We start from the raw sequence: 23,736 nt of genomic DNA on the forward strand, positions 1-23,736 counted from the left end.
CGCCACCCAGGCGCCCCTTCACCAAAACTATCCTAATCAAGGTCATTAGTTACCTCATTGCTAAATCCAATGCTCAATTCCTAGTCCTCACCTTACTGAATTTACATGAAATATTTGACAATGTTATAGCTTCATCCTGAAAGACTTTTTTCATTTGCCTTTTGGAGTACCACACTTCTGATTCTCCTCCCACCTCATTGGATGCTCATTTCCAGTCTCCTTTGTTGGATCTTCTTTATCTCTCCAGCCTCTAAGTGTTGAAGAGCCTCAGGGCAGAGTCCTAGGGCTTCTTCATTTAAGTAAACACATCCAAACTCCTGACCATCTATTAGAAGATTGGCCACCTATAATATGATAATAATTCCCGAGTTTATATCTCCAGCCCATATTGCAAATTGCTTCACTGAATTTCCAACTTAAATATTTCCTATTACACACACACACACACACACACACACACACACACCTCAAATTCATCCCAACCTGTGTAGAGAATCTGTACAGGGTAAGATGCTAAATGGAGAGATGCTACACCGGATGGGAGAGAACAAGAAGCACACAGGTGGCAGACATGTGAGTTACGAAGCCATTCTGGAAATCAATCTTCCAGCCCTGCCTGCCCCAACCTGTCCCAGCTAATGCCATGTGGATCAGAGACAACACATGTGGCTGGGCCCTTCCCTCAATTCCTGACACCCAAAATTCCTGACAAAATAAAAGAGGACTTTTTCCCCCCAGCAATAAATAACTGAGACACAGAGTGACAGCCATTAGTCATTGATGGGGGGTGTCAGGGGGTGGACTTCAAGTATTTCTGGTTCCATTGTTAAGGGCATCCCTGTGGTGAAGAAGGGCCCCTCAGCCTGAGGCTAATACACTTGGAGCTATCCAGCAGTTCTTGTTCTGATGACATGTGCACCATACAGCTCTCTGAGGCCTGCAGAGACCAGCCTAAAGAAGATGCTACCGGGGTGCCTGGGTGGCGCAGTCGGTTAAGCGTCCGACTTCAGCCAGGTCACGATCTCGCGGTCCGAGAGTTCGAGCCCCGCGTCAGGCTCTGGGCTGATGGCTCGGAGCCTGGAGCCTGTTTCCGATTCTGTGTCTCCCTCTCTCTCTGCCCCTCCCCCGTTCATGCTCTGTCTCTCTCTGTCCCAAAAATAAATAAAAAAACGTTGAAAAAAAAATTTAAGAAGATGCTACCTACATCTTGGATGTCCCAGCCTGGCCTTGATGACACCCATGGTGAATTAATAAAATCATCTGTTTGTCTTTCCCTGTAGCTTGATCACTAGGCCAGAATGTGCTGATTATAAGGCCACAAGTATGCAGGTCTGTCCATATGGGAACTTCAATTCTCACTGCAGCTCAATAAATGGGCATTCTGAAAACCGCCTCCTTCTTAGGGAATTTTTTCAGTTAGTTGGTCTTCCAGGACAGAGGAGAACAAGTATTTAAGTCTTCAGAGACGAAGAGGTACAATTTCAACTGTTTTTTGCTTAGATGGCTCATTTATGAACCAATTCCAGATGTACTTGTCTTCTGTTAGTTTCTACACTTTTTATTCTCTCAATTTAGCAACAGAGAACATGGAAATTAAATACATTAAATGCTCTACTCACCTCCCTCTGCCTGTTCTATCATTCCTTGGGAAATCTACCACATATCTATGATTTTGAATTTGAGGCCATTTTTTGAGTTATAAGTAGGTGCAATAAATTATGCAAACTTTTAAAGGTAACAACTCAGTGGATTTTTATACATGTATAACCTCTGTGTGACCAATATCCACTCCACACAGAACATTTCTATCACCCTAGAAAAAAGCTCTCTTCCCAGTTAATACATCCCCCACTCAGAGGCAACCCTATCCTGACCTCAATCAACAGTCTTTAATTTTAGCCATGCTGGTGGGTATATGGTAGTACATCATTACAGTGATATAATGTTTGACAAAGGTTGTTAAGGTTACAACTAATGTGCTACCTCGGTCCTCAGACTGCTACAAAAGAGGGTTAATAAGTGGCAAGGATTTGATTGCTTTGGCTGAATAATCAAGAAACCCCAATTTTTTTTATTATTTAGACAGTTGAATTATAACCCTATTTCTTCACTTCTATATAAAAAGGAATCCATTGATATACATACAATTAAAATCCTGTAGTTGTATTACTAACCCAGAAAAAATAGCATTTAGAGCAAATATTGTATTTCGTTTATTCCACAAATAATTATGTGGCTTTCCTGTACGCTCCAGCAATGAATGAGACAAGACATGACCTTTGCTCTTATGGAGCTTGTGGTCTATTTTACAAGGAACCTCTAACTTCTAGTTAATATAGCCATTAATTTAATTTATCTATTTGAAAGACTTCTAAGAGGCTTTGAAGACTTTGCTATACTCTCTTCTTTCACCAGTAGCTCCTGGCCCTAATTTGGTTGGTTGTTCACACCAGTGTGTAATTATTTGTGAATTAATGGTCCTCGCTCTCCTTTTTATAGTAATTAATCAGAAATATAAACTTTCTGATCAAACCCTGTTTAATCAGTTCATCACCCCTCTTTGATCATTTCTTTTCAAAGCTACTCCAAACTACTCCCTCTAGGTCCCCCAAATGGTTTTAACTATAATTTTAAAAAACATCTACCATCTTAACCTCAAAATGAGTTCTTAAAGACAAACTGACTTATCTTTTAAAAAGTTTTCCTTCCTTCATACATTACTCAATAATACTACATTTATCATTTTTACCCAATACAAACATTTTGTGATTCTTCTGAGGACTCTGTACGGTGATTTTTAATCCAGTAGTCAACTAGATTATGAGTCAAAGTGAATTTTATGGGCTTCCTCGAGGCCCAGAAACTAATTAAAGAAGTAGGACTAGGCTCTGACCAGTGATACATGTATATTGTATATTGTATACATGTGGAATTGCTAATAGGGACATTTAGACACCCAGTGGCCCACAGGAGTCCTCTAGAGTCCCAGGAAGTGCTGAGCTATCAAAAAGTAGAAGGCATAAAGCATGGGGTGCCATGTTTTTTTCCCGGGGCGCCTGGGTGGCTCAGTCGGTTGGGCATCCGACTTCGGCTCAGGTCATGATCTCACAGCTTGTGAGTTCGAGCCCCGCATCGGGCTCCGTGCTGACAGTCCAGAGCCTGGAGCTTTCTTCAGATTCTGTGTCTCCCTCTCTCTCTGCCCCTCCCCTGCTCAGGTTCTGCCTCTGTCCTTCAAAAATAAATAAACATTAAAAATAATTTTAAAAAATATGTTGTTTGCCTAAAGTCCTGGTGAGAGCAAGTGCACAGAGTTTGGCCTGACAACTGTAGGTCCTCACTTTGATAAAAAATATTTCCAGGTATAGCTTACCACATGCAGTTATTTCACATCTGGACCTGGAAATCAATTTTTCTCCTGAAAATCAATTTTAAAATTAGTTTTTATTTTTATCAAAGTAACCCATGGTTATATCTGTAAAAAAACAAATCTCCAAGTCTCATTCCCCCAAGGTAGATCCTCAACATTTCAGCTACTTCTCCTGGCATCAACCTCTATATTTCTTTTTTTTTTATGTTTATCTATTTATTTATTTGAGAGAGAAAAAGAAAGGGAGAGAGGGGGAGGGGGAGAGAGAGAGGGAGAGAGAGAATCCCAAGCTGGCTTGATCTCATGAACCATGAGATCATGACCTGAGCTGAGAGATCAAGAGTCAGATGCTTAACTGACTGAGCCACGCAGATATCCCTCATATTTCTTCTTTAATTTTTAAAAAATGTTTATTTTTGAGAGAGAGGGAGAGAGCTGGGGAGGGGCAGAGAAAGAGAGACACTCCAAAGCAGGCTTCAGGTTTCATGTCAGCACAGAGCCCGATGCTGGGCTCAAACTCATGAACTGTGAGATCATGACCTGAGCTGAAGTCAGACACTTAACCAACTGAACCACCCAGGCACCCCCATATTTCTAAATAATCTACAGCCATTTCTTGTTTTATCTTTTTTTTTTTTTTTAAACCATTATCTATTGACTTCTCACTCTGGTGTATAGGAATTAGCTCTCTCAAAAAAGCCAACACTTTCTTTTCCCCTTCTCTTCATCCCCCCAATATATAGTTATATCACATTATTATGACTACATAAATGTATTTACTGAATCATACCTTGGTTTTTCTGTTATCCCTTTATTTTTTCCTATAGTTTATAATTGCCTCTTTTATTTGAGAAGTAAGCAAAAACTTTATTTTTTGCCTGACCCTGTATATAGTTATTAAAAATTTTACTCAAATTCTATACTACCTGCCACATGCCTATCAGTAATGTTTTCCATTCTTCCAAATATATTCTTTCCATTCTTTTCCTAGATACTTTTCTCCTTGAGTCTTTTGTCTTCCTGCTCCAAACTAGAAGGCCTGTTATCTTAGCTTGCCACAACTGAAATCCTGGGATTTCACTCTCCATGTTGGTAAATCCTCAGTTTGTGCCCAGCTGAGGGGGCAATGAGGTAGAAATTTAGTTCTTCCTTAGCTTACCAACCTGTGCATCCTAGCAGTTGCAACTGGCTACAGGGGACCCTTTTTCTAACTCATCCTTACAGAAGGGAGAGTTGTTTATGGTTCACACAAAAGCTCCATTTAGGCAGCCCTGGCACTAGATTCCTATTTCCTTGATCTGGTGATATCTTCATTTCTTTATGTCTTGTATTTTTTTTTTTAAAGCAGAGTACATCTAGTAAAAGGAAAATTTTTTAAACTTTGTATGTTTTTAAATGTTTTTGCGCTTACACTTGATTGAATGAATTCTGGCTCAGAAATCATTTTTCTGCAGAAATTTAAGGTATTACTTCATTGTGTTTTGCTTCTAATGCTGATGTTGAAAAGGCCAATACCATCAAATCCTGATCCTTTGACCATGACCTGTGTTTTCTCTAGATGCTTTTAGAAAAGTATCTTTTTATCTGCGGTATTCTGAAGTTTTGTGACCATATGATCGACACCTGGTGGCCTTTTCAATCTTGAATCCTTCCTTCCATTCTTTCTTCTCCCTCCCTCCCTTCCTCCCTCCCTCCCTTCCATTCTTCCTCCCTCCCTCCCTCTCACCCTCCCTCCCTCCCTTCCTTCCTTCCAAGAGCCTGTGCAGGGGAGGGACAGAGGGAGAGAGGGAGAGAGAGAATCTTAAGCAGGCTCCATGCCCAGCACAGAGCCCCACATGAGGCTGATCTCATGACTGCAAGATCATGACCTGAACTGAAATCAAGAGTTGGTCATTTAACTGACTGAGCCTCCCGCACCCCTTGAATCATTTCTTGATAATGTTCTCCTTTTTGTTTGATCACTTTTTCTGCAATTCCTATTAGTCAGGCATTGAATTTCCTGAATCAATCTTCTCATTTTCTTATCTTCTCCCGATCTAACTATTTATCAAGAGTTACTTGGCTTTGGGGTGCCTGGGTGGGTCAGTTGGTTAAGCATCTGACTCTTGATGTCAGCTGAAGTCATAAACTCACAGTTTGTGGGTTTGAGCCCACACTGGGCTCTACACTGACAGTGCAGAGCCTGCTCAGGATTCTTGCTCCTTCTCTCTCTGCCCCTCTCTCCCTTCTCAAAATAAATAAACATTTTCTAAAAAATTAAAAACAAAGGGTATCTTGGCTTTGACTTCCAACATTTTTACTGCAATTTTCATTTTGATTATCCTATTTTGAGTTTCTAAGAACTCTTTCATTATTATTCCCTGGAATTTCTATCTTTTTTTCCGTATAGCAATAACATCCTGTCTTTGCCCTTGTCTTGTGGATATATTTATCTCCCCAAGTATATTAATTATAGCTATTAAAATATGATTTTTCTGCTCTCTGCATTGCTTTGTTTCCTCTGAGTTCTCTTCCTTGAATGGGTGGTGATCCTTGGCTGTTTTTCATATTTAAAATTAATGCATTAGGGGCACCTCTCTGGCTCCGTAGATACAGCATGCAACTATTGATTTTGGGGTCATGAGTTCAAGCCCCACACTGGATATAGAGCTTACTTTAAAATAAATAAATAGATAAATAAAGTGTAAAATTAGTGTATTGAAAAGCTGACTGGAAGTGTGGGGATGGGAGGTGCTTGTCAATTGGTGCCCCTTCCTGTGTAGTGAAAAGGTAGGAAGCCAGCTTTTGGGGAGGACTTCCATAAGTCAGTGTCTGTATTGGTCAGCTTCTTTCCCCTATAAACAACCACAAAATTGCAATGGCATATAACACAAGCATTTATTTCTTGTGTCTTCCAACTGCAGGCTGGGTTGTGCTGGGCTTGATTCCAAGCCTTGGGTTGTAGTCATGTCTGCTCTCCATGTCTCTCATCCTCCTCAGACCATGGTATGCATTTGTCTCATGGTAAAGCAGGGGACCAAGAGAGCAAACCAACCATGCAAGCCTCTCTCGAGTCTCTGGTCATTTCATGTCTGCTAACAGTGCCAAGCAATTCACACAGCCAAATTCAAAGTGAAGAGTGAGACAGTACACTCTACTTACCATGAGACCACATGAATGAGGAGATGAACTTTCTTACACAGGAGTCAAGAACTGGGACCAACAATCCAATCTAATATTCTACATCTTTTATCTCAGGCCATTCGGTGTTTCTCCAAAACAGTCCTCCAATCTAGTCAGGCCTGAACACACCAGGCTACTGGTGTTCTCAGGAGCAGGTAAGGGAGAAAATTAGGGCTCTCCTTCACCAGTGACAGCAGTCTGTCCTTTACTCTTCCCATTTGTCATCTAGCCCTTACTACTGTACTCATTGCTGCTTTCCATGTGCTTAATGTTCTTCAGTCCTGAATTTCTCAGGTTAATTTCCTCCAAAGAATACACCTCTAATATCCTGTGAAAGTGAAGGAGGGAGATTTGCCTGGTTGCTACAGGTGGTGTTAGTCTAAATGGTTTTTGTAAAGTCTCAAATTGACCTTATTTTCATCCCTGTCTTCTGAGGTGTTGTCTCTCAATCTCCCTCATTAGTTTTCCCTTCTTCAAGTTCTTGTATTTTTACCTTTCCTCTACCCTGCTAAATCAGTTACCACTCCATTATCTGCTTTCTGTTCTCAGAACTCATACAGAGTAGTTGGATTTACAATTTCATCAAAGATGCATTTTGTGGTTTTGTTCCTCATTGGTTTTGTTTCATTTTGTTCTGGATTGATTTACAAGGGTTGGGAAAGAAATGTCTTTTATTCTTCATCTTAAAACTGGAAATTTGAAGGAGAAATGCAATTTGTATACCTATCATTTATTGCCATGTGCAAAGCACTTCAGTAAGCATTTCACCTATGTCACCTTATTAAATCTTTATAAAATCCTGAGAACTAAATATAATTATGATTATGCCCATTTTATAGGTGAGGAAACGGGGCTGAGTGAGGTGTAGTAACTCAGCCAAGGCCAACAAACTAGTCAACAGTTGCATCAAGATTAGAACACAAGTCTAAGAGTCTACATTGTGGCTAGATTTTATACGGCACTCATTCACCTTTCATCCTTGGCTAAGGACCAACTCCAGGCCAGGCTCTATGCTGAGAGACTGGGATACATAGATAACACAGCTAGCTCATTACTTGGCACACCTAAGTACTCATTAAGTATTGGCTCCTAATTTTTATTATCAATAAGATTAATAAATAATCCTATAGTAATTATCACTTTTCAAGAAAGCAAAAACAGGGTAAATTGAGAAATAGTAATTATTTAAGAAAATTTATATCATTACCACTTAAAAAGACACTTCCTCTACCTGACATGTCAGTTAATGGAAGTGCTTTTTCACATGTGAAGAATTTTATTTAAAAAAAAAATTTTTTTTAACGTTTATTCATTATTGAGAGAGAAACTGAGCATGAGCAGGGGAGGGGCAGAGAGAGGAGGAGACACAGAATCTGAAGCAGGCTCCAGGTTCTGAGCTGTCAGCACAGAGCCCAACGCGGGGCTCAAACCCACAAACCCAGGAGATTATGACCCAAGGTCGGACACCCCACCGACTGAGCCACCCAGGCACCCCTCACAGGTGAAGAATTTTAAATTAAACTATTTACATGAGAAAATCCAAACAATTTGTGCTTTAAATAAGAGTGAATAGGCCTTCTGAGGCCCACCAGGAAAGAGATTAACTGGCAATTAGAAAAATCAATCTCTTAACTGAAAGTTTTAATAGCTTCCTTTGTTCTTTTATCCTAATGTGTTACTTGGCCCTAGCAGAGCCTGAAGAGGAGGCAGAGCTGTGAGGGTTCCTTGCAGGGTGGGAGTGGGGGGGGGCTCCACTTAGGACCTCATAGAGATTAGCCTGCGTCTTAGTCACTTTAGTATTATGAGTATCTTCTCACTGGGGATTCTCTACCTCTTTCACAGTGTGGAAAACTATAAGGAAGCTTGAGAAGCTTATAACTTGGGAAACTTTTATAGCTTGGAAACAGAGGCTCAGAAACCACATCATATGCGATTTCTGTTTTGCATCCTTCAGAAACCAAAGCTGGCTGACTGAAGGGAAGGGAATTTTTTAGGCAGGGATGTTGGCAGCAGGGTCGGAGGGGTGGCTGGACAGCCTGGACCAGAAGCAGGCAGGATCCTGCGGGTGACAAGGGGCAGAGGCAGGAACCAAGTCTAAGAGCAGGAAGGTCTGGCCTCAGCTCTGCCAAGCTTTTCAACACTCAACTCAGATTTGATTTCCAGAATCTGGAATCACCTGACTGCCAAGCACTTTAGAATGTATACATAAGCCAGCAGCTTCAGCATCACTTGAGAGCTTGTTAGAAATGCAGAATCTCAGTCCCCACCCTGGACTTCTACATCAGGATCTACATTTCAACAGATTGCCCAGATCTGTGCATGCCACAATTTGGGAAGCACTGGGCAGAGCCCCTAAAAAACATCCAATCTCTGATCAACTTCCTCCTGGGGAAGACGCAATTTCTCAACAGGAAACTTGGGGTGCTTCTAACAGTGAGCAGGATGAGTGAGGAATGGACTCTAGGAGATCCATAAAAGGCATCCCTGGAATTCCAGCACAAGCTGGTCTCCACCAAAGTGCCACCTCCTATCCATCCTCAGGACCTGTGAACAGACAGTTCCTGGCGGCAGTAGGTCAGGGTTTTTTACTCTAGCTTTGCTTTCTTAGGGGCTTCTGACATCTGAGAGATCTGAGAGAGGCCTCTGCTAGAACACCCTCGATCTTTTAATTTTTTTTTATTTAAAATTTTTTTTTTAATGTTTACTTATTTTGGAGACAGAGAGACAGAGCGTGAGCAGAGGAGGGGCAGAGAGAGAGGGAGATACAGAATCTGAAACAGGTTCCAGGCTCTGAACTGTCAGCACAGAACCCGATGCAGGTCTCGAACCCACAAACCGCGAGATCATGTCTGAAGTCAGATGCTCAACCGACTGAGCCACCCAGGTGCCTCACCCTTGATCTTTTTAAACTAATGAATGTTAAAACCTTTCCCCCACTCTTACACAACTTTTTGGATAAAGATGGACTGTTAAGCGAGCAGCTGCATTCTTTTCTCAGTGGTGCCTCTTTCAAAAGGAGCAGCTGTAGATTTATTGCTATATTGGGGGATGATGAAGATTAAAGTTTTGTAAGACTTTGAATCCAGTTGCCAAGGGACATAGCAAGAACCAGGCTTTGCAGCACAAAGGCTCTGAACAGTAAAAGTAAGATTTGAGCTCCGGAATGAGCAGCTTTACATCCCTTCATCTGGCATTGCCTTAGCAAGTGGCTTTTACAGAGGAGGCCCTCTTTGGAGACTTTCTTCCTATCCTGGAACCCTATCCCCTGTTCCCCCCAGGCCTCTCCTGGGTGAGCATAACAGACTCACGGTGGTCTGTTCAGAGTAGGGCATGTAGACCGCTATCCTTGGTCCTGAAGGAACGTTATGAATTGCAGCAGTAATTCACAACCTATCCCCAGATATTCTGATTCAGCTTCTGCCTTAAAAACAAACAAACAACAAACACACCCAAAACAAGAACCCAGATGAATCTGATAGTTGGCCCATGGATTACAGCTTGGAAATCACTTTCCTAGGGTATGCTTATTGCTAAGCCTATGCAGTAGGCATCTGTTGGATTTTTTTGTTAGCTTTCATTCCCCAATCTTTGTAAAATGTACCAAAAGGAGAGTCATTCCTCTCCATTCTCAGGTTTGGGCAAGGCTGGCCCAGGTCTAGAACATCTAAATTATATCAACTTCCCAACCTCAGTTACTGACTGTGAGGTGCCTCAGCGTGAGCCACAGATAGAGTTGGGAGGTGTGAGGTAAGGCCCTTCATTTTAATGGAGCCAGCCCAGAGGCTGGCAGACCTGAGAGATAGAGAGAGGCCAGGCATAAATGACCTTGTTTGAGCCCCTGAGCCAAGTGGGTTTAAAGTCAGAAATTCCCCTGGACTTTTCAGATAGGAGAGCCAATACAATACCTTTGTTGCTTAAACCTGTTTAGGTCGGATTAATGTCACTTGCAACCAAATCTGACTACCTTTCTTGGGACTCTGGTGACTCTTATGTATCCTCTCCTGAGAATTCTCTTCTCCAAATTTTGAACCAAGCAAGAGAAGAGGCAATATGGAGGAGAAGAGCTGGGGCCAGAGTGAGAACAATGGAAAGAAGCTAAGAGGTTGCCAGGGAGGAAGGACTCTAATTTGGACACTGTTTTCAAATAATGAGTAAACAAGGATGAAACCTCATCCAACCATGGCCTAAAGATCATTTGACCAAAGAAGACTCAAAAGCATGGGTGGGCCCAGGGGACCAGGCAGGACCAATATCAATATACCAGGAGAAATGTCCTAAGTTCCTACGTTGAATGTTACCAAAGTATTAACAGATGTTCTTTGTTTTTATTTTCTATCTGAAAAACATAGTTACTTTTACTCTGTCCCTGATATTTTTATTTCCATGGTTGGTTTCACTGCAGCTTTTTGTCTGACATTTACAATGTTTGTCCTCTCTGAGGAGCTTGGGCAGTGTGACCCCTCCAGCAGCACACTGAGCTCAATTTGCTTCCTTCTATGGTACTGCAGGGTGGTGACGGTGTATTATAGTCACACTCCCAGGAGTATTAGATCCATAACAAAAAATACTAAAAGATCAAAAGGTCTTCAGGACTGGATGCAATAACCCCCAGTGGTATAATTCCAGAGCATCATTTCTCTAAGTAGAACGTACATACAGGAGTGGAGAAGCATGACAAAAGTGTGTGTGCCTTTTCCATGTGGTTTTGAGAGTACCCTGTCTGGCTAGGGTAGGAAAAGAAGTTCCAATTAGTGGATGTTGAAGTGGGTTAATGTTTGCATTATGGGAGAAGGTAGAATTGCCCGGCAGAGGTTCTGGGACAGAGGTAATTAAACAAGGAGTAAGGGCCCAGATGAGAGACCTCTAGGGAGATGTGAAAAGTCAGGGTAAAACATAAAATAAAGCTATTTTTAGGCACGCAAGATCAGACTGCAGGACAAGTGGATCTAGGCATCTGAGGATGGTCATTAGAAATGACTTGAAAGCCAGTGAGTCTAAGCGGAAAGTGTTAAGGCAAAAGCTATGGTGTTTGAATGACTGTCAAGGGATGTGCAATTTTTAACAAATTCTGGGGGATCAGATGCCCCTGAGCTATATGCAAAGCCCAGGAAAACAATTTGTCCCTTTTTGGACAAAGGTTGCTCCTCTAATGTGGTGCAAAGTAATTAGATCATGAACATCATTATTATACCCATCTTTTAAGATGTTGTAGCTGAAAGTTTGGAGTAGAGAGGGAGACACAGTGGATTCTGGGGGCTGCTTTATTATCTGATTCTTGGCCTGGGAAATTGTTATAAGTGAGCTCACCTTTGATTGTTGGTTAAACTATACAATAGCATTGTTGGACTTTTCCATATATTTCAAAATAAAACAGTAAAAAAAAGTATTCAAGTGCTAAGAGAGAAATATTCTGAGTCATCAAAAGAGACTGACAATCAAGAAAGAGGGACCATCCTCTAGGGGGATGTTATTATACAGCCATTAGAAATAGTGTCTGGGGGCACCTGGGTGGTTCAGTCAGTTGAGCGACTGACTCTTGACTTCGGCTCAGGTCATGATCTCGAGGTTTGTGGGATAGAGCCCCATGTTGGGCTCTACATTGGCAGCACAGAACTTGCTTGGAATTCTCTCTCCCTATCTCTCTGCCCCTCCTCTGCTGACACCTCTCTCTCTCTCAAAATAAATAAACAAACAAACATTAAAAAAAAAACTTAAAAAAAAAAACAAATAAGGCACCTGGGTGGCTCAGTCGGTTGGGCATCTGACTTCAGCTGAGGTCATGATCTCACAGCTGTGAGTTCAAGCCCCACATCAGGCTTTGTGCTGACAGCTCGGAGCCTGGAGCCTGCTTTGGATTCTGTGTCTCCCTCTCTCCCTGCCCCTCCCCTGCTCACACTCTGTCTCTCTCAAAAGTAAAAATTTAAAAATTTAAAAAAGAAAGAAATAGTGTCTGAAACGTTTTTCTATGAGAAAACACTGATATGGTGTTGAGTAAGGAGGCTACATATTATGGTAGGCACCATAATATCTATAAAAATACAAAATATGTGTACGTACAGGAAAAGGATTGGAAACAAATGTGCTGTCATCACATCACTTATCCCTATTCCCTAAAATGAAGGAAGGTTGTTTTGGTAGGGCTTTGGCTAGTGCTGGTACAATAAATACAGTGTAGTTGTTAAGAGCATGTTTAAGGCTTTAGAAGTCCCATTTATTAGTTGGGCCCCTTGGACAAACTGCTTAATCTCTCTGGAGTTATTATAATAATGATGTTGGGGAAATGGGTTCTGAGCAAAATAGACAGTCTACTTAAAATCTCCCTATCCTGCCACCATGGTTTAAGGAGGTCTGATTTATTAGGCCTACTCCAGCCCAACTTTGAGGAGATTTTCATAATCTGATTTTTTTTTCTTACTTCTTACGGAGTAAGAATGAGATGATTGTGAAGGGTTCAGAGCCCGTTTGGGACCATGACTTGCTGCTCTCATCTATTTTTTGTTTTGTTTTGTTTTGTAGTGATATTGCTTGATCCTGTGGGGGAAGTTGGGAAGGGTGAATTGGGGCTCATGCCATGCCCTGGGACTCTAAGATGTACCTCACTGCAGCCTGTCTACCCAGATTTCTGTCAGACAAGCATCAGGGCTGGTTGGCAGGGGGCAAATTCTGTCGACTTTGATCCTACTTAGGGAGACAAGCTTTGGCAATACTAGAAATCAAAACATTTCTCTTGCCAATCACTAGCATAGAAATATTTTGAACCTATCAAATCTTTCAAAACAACTTTTTCTCTCTGAACCTTGATAATTAATATGATCCATGGTTATCTTTTGGGTAAAGAACATTTATGATGAGATTTAGCAGAGGAAAATTCCCATCCCAGAACATGGGCTCAAATGCCTTTCATGTTTCTTCATTCTTTTGTAGGTTAGAGGAATACAATCAGAACTTTGAAAGTGTTCTAAAATACCACCCTTGAAAGTTGTTTTACAGATTTGCTGAGAACAGAGCAGTAGTCTGGGACTCAGGTTCTAGTTCTGTAGCCAACCAGCTGTGGAATTCAGAACAAGGTGCTTCATACCTCAAGGCCTGGCTTTCCACTTTAGAATGGGTTTGTTCTAGTCCACAATCTCTGGATACATGAAATCAAAGTTTACCCAAGCCACATCAGGTAAAATGTGTATGTGCAGATACTGAGTGGGAAGACGGAAAGATCACATAGAAGCTAAGCACAGGAAGTGAGGTCAAGCAGGGCTTCATGGGAACCTTTTCTTTCTGTTTGCCTCTCTTGGGGGCAGTGTGAGTGTGTCTCTTGGGTGGTTTCTGCTTCTGTGTTCCTCCGTTCTTTTCTCTCTGAGCCCCTTACCTTCCAGTTTGAGTGCCCGACAACTAACCATAACACTTCCAGTCTCTTAAATCAACTTTAGAAGAGGATATTTGATTGATCATTTTGTGCCCATCAGGGCAAGGATGTAATAAGTTATAAAATATTAGCTGGTCTTTGAAATGGCTGTTTAAGTCAAGTACCCATCCCTGGTCCAGTGGACTGTGGTTGCGGGTAGCTGGGTGCAGACCTGTCCTTGATGAGGCTTGGATGGCACAAGCAGTTAATTCTATCTTGTGGTGAAGTAATATAAATCTCATCGGACAAGCATCATAGGACAGAATTGTGAAATTGCTTTAGAGATTGTCAAGTGTAAATGTACAATATCCTAATTATTATTCAAAATTATCGGGACTTAAAAGAGAACAAAGAATGAGAGTCAGGAGATGACTTGAAGGAGCTCCCAATGGCCAAATCTGGGTACAGTTTGAGCAATGAAATGAGTAATAATGGCGATGGATTATTGCTCACAGTAAAATAAGTACAAGTCCTTGGTGACACAAGTAGTTGGATAGGGGCGCCTGGGTGGCTCAGTCGGTTAAGCATCAGACTTTTGATTTCTGTTCAGGTCATGATCTCATGATTGGTGAATTTGAATCCCATGTCAGGCACCACGCTATTAGTGCAGAGCCTGCTTGGGATTCTCTCTCCCTTTCTCTGCCCCTCCCCTGCTTGTGTGCTTTCTCACTTTCTCTCAAAATAAATAAATAAACTTTAAAAAAAAGTAGTTGGATAAACTTTAAAATGCAGGAAAAGGGAAAATTTTTCCTTATAATAGAATGCCAATTTAAAAATGTACAAGGGATGGGGTGCCTGGGTGGCTCAGTCAGTCGAGTGTCCACCTTCGGCTCACATTATGATCTTGTGGTTTTTGAGTTCGAGCCCCACATCAGGCTTGCTGCTGTCAGGGCAGTCTGCTTCAGATCCTCTGTCCTCCTCTCTCCCCTTCCCTGCTCATGCTGTCTCAAAAATACATAAAACATTTTTTTAAAAAAAGTTCAAGGGATGATTGAAATAGAAAATCACCACTTGGCAAATACCATAGTAATAATTGTTGCAAGCAAGGATTATCAATGGATGCTAAAATTTGTAGGTAAATGTATGATATTTACATAATCTCAAAGTATTTCTTCATAAGATGCTTACTACTTGCAAAGGGGAAAGTAGTAACTTTACAGTGGAGAAATATGGCAGATACCACTTATCTAACAGTTCAAAGTTAACATCATTAGTAATATTAGGTTTTGGCATTCTGATTTGATACAATGATAAAGATACAAATTAACTTCTGTGGTATCCTTTTTAAAAAAATGTGTAACCTGGGGCACCTGGGTGGGTCAGTCGGTTGGGCATCCAACTTTGGCTCAGGTCATGATCTCATGGTTTGTGGGTTCGAGCCCCACGTTGGGCTTTGTGCTGACAGCTCAGAGCCTGGGGCCTGCTTCGGATTCTGTCTCCTTCTCTCTCTGCCCATCCCCCGCTTGTGCTGTCTCAAAAATAAATAAATAAATGTAAATAATAATAATAATAATAATTTAAAAAAATGTATAATCTGAACTCAACCATGAGGAAACATGTAAACTTAAATTGAAAGATACCTTATGAATCACTGGACAGTGCTTTTCAAAGTGTCAAGGTCACAAAAGACAAAAAAGTCTGAGAAACTCTCCAAGACTGGAGAAAATTAGGACACATGAAAACTAAATGCAGCGTATAATCCTGAATTTGATCCTGGGCCAGATTAATATAATTCAAGAGATCATCAGAAACACTTGAATAAAGTCAGATTACTAATAGTGTTGTATCAATTCTAATTTCCTGGTTTTGATCATTGCTTTGTGGTTACAGATGATGTGAACCTATGGGTAAGCTGTAGAAAGGATGTGCAAGAATTCTTGTACTACTTATATAATTTTTTTGTTTTTATCTATTATTTTATTTTTCTAAATATCTCTAAATCCAACGTAGGGATCCAACTCACAACCTGGAAATCAAGAGTCTTACACTTCACCAACTAAGCCAGCCAGGCACCCCTACAATTTTATTTATTTATTTTTATTTGAGAGAGAGAGAGAGAGAGAGAAAGATCAGGGGAAGGGGGAAGAGGGAGGGAGGGAGGGAGGGAGAGAGAGAGAGAGAGAGAGAGAGAACCCATCCCACAACCCTGGGATCATGACCTGTGCCAAAAATCAAGAGTTGAAAGTGAAAGGGCGGGCCTACACTGGCCGACTCCATCTTGTTCTGTGTCCTTCACCTAGACCACGCCTCCTCCCCTTGAGTAACCTCCCGCTCACCCGTTCAAACTTCCTGATCAAAACACGCCCAGCGACCTGAGTAACAGGACTCTGACCCTTCCCCAGCCAATCGGCCGAGGCCACGACCCTTCCCCAGCCAATCGGCTGAGGCCACAGCCATTACCTCACCAACTGCCTCTAGGCCCCAATAAAACCTTTGTGCTTTTGAAACTCACTCTCTCTCCCTGGTATCTCATCGCTGCGTCGGTGCAGGTAGGGGATTGAGCTCGAGCTAGCTCGATTAAAGGCTCTTTTGCTTTTGCATTGGACTCAGCTCCCTAGTGGTCTTTGGGGATCACGAATTCTGGGCATAACATTTGGGGGCTCGTCCGGGATCCCCAAGACCCCCGACGGACCCCCGACCCGGAGAGCCTGACTGGCCACGGTTAGTGTCTGTCTGTTTGTTCTGTCTTTTCTGTGTGGGCTCATTTAATTCTGGTAGTGCCTGACGCGGTCTAAGTGGACGCACTGGAGGACCACGGGCCGGGAGTTTCGGAAGACGTTCCAATTCTCCCTTCTGGAGGGACGTGGAATCCCCTCAAAGGTCTAAGCTAGCTTTCAGTTTTGCTTCCATGGAGTTGGAAGACTTTCTAGGGGCCCTCTGTCTGTTTTTGTGTTTCTCTGTTTTGTTCTGTGGACTTACTGGACGGACGTTATGGGACAGACTCAGACTACCCCTCTACCCACTTTCTTGGCTTAAGCCCTTCCTAGCCCCGCTCCCTCCGGAACCAAAACCCATTCTTGCTTTGCAGGGGACAAAGAAGAAGAAAAGTCTTATTCAGCCTTCAGCACCCCTCTACCCTGTCTTACAGGGGGGTACTGAAGAAGAATTAATTTTTCCTCCCCCGTATAACCCCTCTAGGATGCCGGAAGAACACCATCCTCCCCCTCCGGGGGAGGCAGACGCTGTTCCAAGAGCGGGAGGCGGAAACGCTCCAGTGGGAAGCCTGCCCTTTACCAGACAAAGGGCTCAGAGGGAGCAATCCGCCTCCACTGCCTACTCCACTATTCTGCCCCTGCGAGCCACCGGACCCCCAGACGCGGAGGGGAATCAGCCCCATCACTATCGGCCTTTCGCCACTAGTGACCTCTACAATTGGAAAGCTCAGAATCCTAAGTTTTCCAAGAAACCGGCAGGGCTTATTGATTTATTAGACTCTGTTCTTTTTACCCATCAGCCCATGTGGGACGATTGCCAGCAGCTTTTGCAGGTCCTGTTCACGACTGAAGAAAGAGAAAGAATCCTCAATGGGGCCCGAAAACTAGTTCCGGGCGCAGATGGGAATCCCACCACCAACCAGGCTCAGATAGATGCCTCCTTCCCCTTAACTCGGCCCCAGTGGGATTTCAACACGGCAGAAGGTAAGGAGAGGCTCCAGGTCTACAACCAGACTCTAATGGGGGGTCTCCGAATGGCTGCTAGAAAGCCAACCAATTTGGCCAAGGTAGGAAATGTACAACAGGGAAAAGATGAATCTCCGGCTGCCTTTTTAGAACGGATCATGGAGGCATTCCGTACCTATACCCCCATGGATCCAGAGGCTCCGGAAAGCAAGGCAGCTGTTATCATGGCCTTTGTAAACCAATCGGCCATAGACATTAGGAGAAATTACAGAAAATAGATAGACTAGGAGAAAAAAAGTCTGCAGGACTTACTGGTGGTAGCCGAAAAGGTATATAACAACCGGGAGCCTCCTGAGGACAAGCAGGCTCGCGCCATGGCAGCTGCCAGCAGTAAGCAGACTCAAGACCTGGCCAGAATACTACTAGCTATCACTGCTGACTTCCCCGAGGAACGAGACCGCCGTCTCTGGCGGCTGGCAGACGACGCAAGAAAAGGTAAAGGAACCACCAAGAGGGGGTTACTGACGGCAGAAGGACGGACTATAAAAAATAAGCAGGAGATACTTAACCTGCTTACAGCCTTATGGCTTCCTGCCAAGCTAGCCATTATCCACTGCCAAGGGCACCAAAAAGCTGATAACCCAGTAGCTAGAGGTAATCGAAAGGCTGACCAGGCAGCCAAGGCAGTAGCCCTTACTTCAGTCCCCACCATGACCATACAACTACCGGACCCAGGAGACCCAGTTTTACCAGACCAGCCCAAATACTCCCAGGAGGAGTTACAGCAGATCAAGAAACTCCCCATGGCCCAGGAGATAAAGGGATGGTGGTATAAACCTAACAAGGAGCTCATGCTGCCAGACCGGCTCGGAGTCTCAATATTAGAGCACATGCATCGGTCTACTCACATGGGGGCCCGAAAATTAAAAGACTTAATCTGACATGCCGGAATCAAGATTCACCAACAGGACACCAAAATAGAGCAAGTTGTATCTGCCTGCAAGACCTGCCAACTCACCAACGCGAGAGCCACATCAAATAAAAAAGGAACCAGGCTCAGAGGCACCAGACTGGGAGCCCAATGGGAAGTCGACTTCACTGAAGTCAAACCAGGAAAGTATGGTTATAAATATCTTTTAGTATTTACAGACACCTTCTCTGGCTGGGTGGAGGCATACCCAACCAAGCATGAAACGGCTCAGACGGTGGCTAAGAAGCTACTAGAAGACATCTTACCCAGGTATGGTTTTCCTGCCATGGTAGGATCAGACAATGGACCAGCTTTTATCTCGCAGGTAACACAGGCAGTAGCCAAGGCGGTGGGGGCAAACTGGAAATTACATTGTGCTTATAGGCCCCAGAGCTCAGGACAGGTAGAAAGAATGAATAGAACCCTAAAAGAGACCCTTACCAAATTAACCATGGAGACTGGCGGGGACTGCGTGACTCTCCTACCGTACGCCCTTTACCGGGTTAGAAACACTCCTTACACTCTGGGTTTTACTCCCTACGAGATCATGTTTGGCAGGCCACCCCCTGTTATTCCCAGCCTTCAAGCTGAACTTATTGCTGAGTTTAAAGATCAAGAACTTTTTCTTTCCTTGAGAGGGCTCCAGAGGGCGCACGAGGACATTTGGCCACGCCTCTGTGCCATCTACGAGGCTGGCCTGACCGCGACACCTCATCAGTACAGGCCGGGAGACTGGGTCTACGTCAAGAGACACCACTGAGAGACCTTTGAGCCGCGCTGGAAGGGACCCTACATCATGGTGTTGATAACTCTCAAAGTAGACGGCATAGCGACCTGGGCCCATCACACCCACGTTCGGCCAGCGGACCCCTCCTCGATCTGGAAGGACTTCGTCACGTGATGGGCCATCAGTCGGGACCAACACAACCCACTCAAGCTCAAGCTACAGCGCATTTGACCCACCTAATATTGGTAACTCTGTTAACTCTGCTTGTCATTGCTCATGCTGCCGGGAGTCCCCACACCCCCCAAAACATCACCTGGCAGATCATAGACACCAGCTCAGGGACAATACTTAATCAGACCTCCCAGAGCCACCCCAGGGAAACTTGCTTCCCAGAACTTTGCGTAAACCTCCAAACTCTGTTCCCCTTGTCATTATAAATGCAGCCGGTCCCATGATTGGGTCCCTAAGCTACATGACAAGGGGGGAATGAAAGGGCGGGCCTGTGCTGGCCGACTCCATCTTGTTCTGTGTCCTTCACCTAGACCACGCCTCCTCCCCTTGAGTAACCTCCCGCTCACCTGTTCAAACTTCCTGATCAAAACACGCCCAGCGACCTGCGTAACAGGACTCCAACCCTTCCCCAGCCAATCGGCTGAGGCCACAGCCATTACCTCACCAACTGCCCCTAGGCCCCAATAAAACCTTTGTGCTTTTGAAACTCACTCTCTCTCCCTGGTATCTCATCGCTGCGTCGGTGCAGGTAGGGGATTGAGCTCGAGCTAGCTCGAATAAAGGCTCTTTTGCTTTTGCATCGGATTCGGCTCCCTAGTGGTCTTTGGGGATCACGAATTCTGGGCATAACAGACGCTCAACCAACTAAGCCAACCAGTCACCCCTACAATTTTATTTTTGAGCTTGAAATTATTTCAAATTTTAAAAATGTGCAAAATTCAAAAAAATATTACCTTTTGTGTAAAAAAGGAATATACTCACTGACATTCTTGAATCTACCTGGTATACTTCCTAAGGAAAATGCAAACAATTGGTAATCTTTTTGCCCCTGGGGTTGGGAACTGGAAACACAATAGTCGAGGGTCAAGGTTGAAGGAAAGACTCTTTACAACATCCTTTTTCTTTCTTTTCCTTCTTTCTTTCTTTCTTTTTTTCTTTTTTTTTTTTTTGGTATTGTTTGAGATTTAAAAAATTATTATGTATGCATTATCTTTAAAATATCATTAAACTGGGGCGCCTGGGTGGCTCAGTTAGTTAAGGGTCTGATTTCGTCTTAGGTCATAATCTCACAGTTCTCTAGTTCCAGTCCCACCACGGGCTGTGTGCTGACAGCTTGGAGCCTGCAGCCTGCTTCAAATTCTGTGTCTCCCTCTCTCTCTGCCTCTCCCCCACTCACACTCTGTCTCTGTCTCTCTGTCTCTCTCTCAAAAAATGAATAAACATTTAAAAACTTTTAAAAATTACATATCATTACACTACCAAAACCAATTTGTCTTGTAAAATCTGGATTCATTTCACCAAACCTTAGTAGAGCCAGATATGACCTTTTAAAGACACTCACTTCTTACTCGTCCCAATCTCTCGAAAGAACTTAAGCCAGTGTAATTATTCCCATGGAAACTGAAGAGATACAGACCAAGGTGGGGGCAGAAAAAGCAAGAAGCAATGTTTATTTATTTATGACTATTTGAAACTTTTTAGGTCGCTCTCTATTTTCTGTTCATGCTACACGAAGTCTTTAAAAACTGCTAAATGTATAACAATTCTGCGTTAAAGGAAATGACTTTTACTACTAAAACCAAGTGAAATGTCACCTTTAGTATTAGGCAACATCTGGATAACTAAGACCAATATAAAATGTAAAAGTCTATCTTTTTGTCCTTTAAAATCTTGGTGATAGAAGTGTGGGACTCAAGGAATTTAACAAAAATCCCCTACCCCTGGACAAGCAGAGCAAGACTAACTCCATTTTGTACTACACCCACCATCTCCTGTATAACCCCCACATGACCTACTTATTGCTTAAGACACTCCCCCACCCTAGTCAATACAGAACCCCTAACCGCCAAAGAATGTAAACCCCGCCTTTTGCCCGCCAAACTCGCGCACTAATTCTGACCAGAGTGATAGGCTAGTTCAAACAGTTACTATAGGGTAAATTGTAATTCAATTGGCCACCTGCGTGTGGACTGACATGACTATGCAACTTTCTGTGTGTGTTACAATCTCATTGGCCACTGGCCCCTATAAAACTGCTATGCCTCTTAACCTAGGGGTCCAAGTCCCTGCTCCGCTGTGTCAGGTATACTTGGGCCCAAGCTCGAGCTTGCAAATAAACCCTCATGCATTTGCATCGGTATTGGCTCCTTGGTGGTCTCTCGGAATCGATATCGGGGGCATTACATTTGGGGGCTCGTCCGGGATTCGAGAGACCCCCCCCCCCAGGACCCCACCCGGAGGGTCCCACGTCTGGTGAGTGCACTCAACTTCTTCTACCTTTCGCGCGCATATTTTCTGAGAGCTCTATACTGTATCTCTACCTGTAGGAATTCCAAACAGTCTTTGGGTCAGCATTGGCTTAAGCGGATGCACTAGCGAGCCGTCAACCGGGGGTCTTGGGAGAAGTCCCTTGCCCCCACCAGGAGGACGAAGTCCTCATCTGTGAGGAGGGCCGGCTGCCATTACAGACAGCCAGTCCTTTGTTTTACTCTCTGTTTTGTCTCCGCGGCTGCATTAGAACGTTTGTCCGTGTTATTGTGTCCTTGTTAATTGTCATAACTGTTTGTGTCTTGGTGTGGATTGAAATGGGGCAGACCCAAACTACCCCCGTCTCTTATGCTATCCCAGTTCTCGGACGTTAAGGAAAGGGCTCATAATTTGAGCACAGACATAAGAAAAGGGAAATTTCAGACTTACTGCATATCAGAATGGCCAACCTTTGACGTGGGATGGCCCTGAGAAGGAACTTTCCACCTACCTATTATTTTGCAGGTCAAGGCCGTAATCTTCAAGGACAAACCGGATGGCCACCCTGACCAGGTGCCCTACATCCTGGTCTGGCAGGACATGATCGAAAACCCCCCTTCTTGGCTAACACCATTCTTAGCCCCCAAAGCAGGACCTACCAAGATTCTAGCCCTGCAGAAAGCCGAGGAGACTGACACAAAGGCCAAAACGCCCCTTTATCTGGTCTTGCAGGATTCCTCTCCGGAGGACCTGATTCATCTGCTGCCCTACCAGGCTCGCCCTCCCCCTTCCGCCCCTCCATTGCAAACACCAGGGGCTGCAGGAGGGGCACCACCCCTCCCTGATGAAGGAATTCCTGTGTGTGGGCCAGCAGCAGGGACACGTGGACGGACCCACCTGGTGGCCCCACTCTCAAATATGGGGCCGGCCAACTCCACCGCCCCTCCCCTCCACGCCATGGGGCCTCCCAACGAGTCTGGAGAACAACCAATGTTATATTGGCTGTTCTTCACCAGTGATTTATATAATTGGAGAACTCAAAATGCAAAATTCTCCTATAACCCTAAAGATTTAATTGGGCTTTTAGATACTGTTCTCTTTACCCACCAGCCTACTTGAGATAACTGTCAGCAGCTCTTGCAGGTTCTCTTCACCACTGAAGAGAGAGAACGAATACAGGTGGAAGCTCAGAAGTCTGTCCTGGGAAAGGACAGACAGCCGACTCAAAACCCATACCTCATAAACGCTGCCTTCCCCTTATCCCGCCCTACCTGGGACTACAACTCAGCTGAAGGTAAGGAGAGACTCCAGGTCTACCGCCAGACTCTAATGGCAGGTCTCAAGGCAAGCCTACTAATCTGGCCAAGGTATATGATGTAAGACAAGGTAAGGATGAGAGTCCAGCAGCCTTCTTAGAATCACAGAGGCTTTTAGGCAGTACACCCCTATGAACCCAGAAGCCCCAGAAACAAAAGCTGCAATTATGGCTTTTGTTAATCAGGTCGCTCCAGACATCAAAACGAAATTACAAAGAGTGGAGAGGCTAGGAGAGAAGAGCCTGCAGGACTTAATAATAGTAGCAGAAAGAGTTTACAATAATAGAGAAAGCCCGGAGGAGCAACAGACTAAACTAAGCGACCGACAGACCCGAAATCTGGCTAAGATCCTGTTGGCTACAACCATGGATGACCCACAGGAAAAACGGAGGCACCTCAAGAAGCTGACTTCAAGGACAGGTAAGGAGGATGGCCCTGGTCCCCGACAGGAGCGCCCTAAACTAAACAAAAACCAATGCGCTTATTGCAAGGAAGAGGGCCACTGGGTGAAAGACTGCCCTAACAAAAGATCTAAGGCCCCTGCCAAGATATTGGAGATGGAGGACCTGGACTAGAGGAGTCGGGGTTCAGTACCCCTCCCTGAGCCCAGGGTAACTCTCAGAGTGGAGGGGCAACCAGTTGAATTTCTAGTGGACACTGGGGCACAACATTCGGTCTTATTATAACCCCAGGGAAA

General features: G+C 43.9%; 1 protein-coding gene across 1 annotated transcript; it reads left to right on the plus strand.

The window, feature by feature from the left end:
- Positions 1–16,060: 16,060 nt before the first annotated feature.
- On the plus strand, positions 16,061–19,318 carry LOC131493079 (uncharacterized). Its single transcript, XM_058697165.1, has 2 exons — positions 16,061–17,566; positions 19,157–19,318. Exons 1-2 carry the CDS (start codon positions 16,777–16,779, stop codon positions 19,276–19,278), a joined length of 912 nt encoding a protein of 303 aa, XP_058553148.1. The 5' UTR covers positions 16,061–16,776; the 3' UTR covers positions 19,279–19,318.
- The last annotated feature ends 4,418 nt before the right edge of the window (positions 19,319–23,736 follow it).

This window comes from Neofelis nebulosa, chromosome 13 (genome assembly GCF_028018385.1).
Source record: "Neofelis nebulosa isolate mNeoNeb1 chromosome 13, mNeoNeb1.pri, whole genome shotgun sequence".
Classification (NCBI taxonomy): Eukaryota; Metazoa; Chordata; class Mammalia; order Carnivora; family Felidae; genus Neofelis; species Neofelis nebulosa.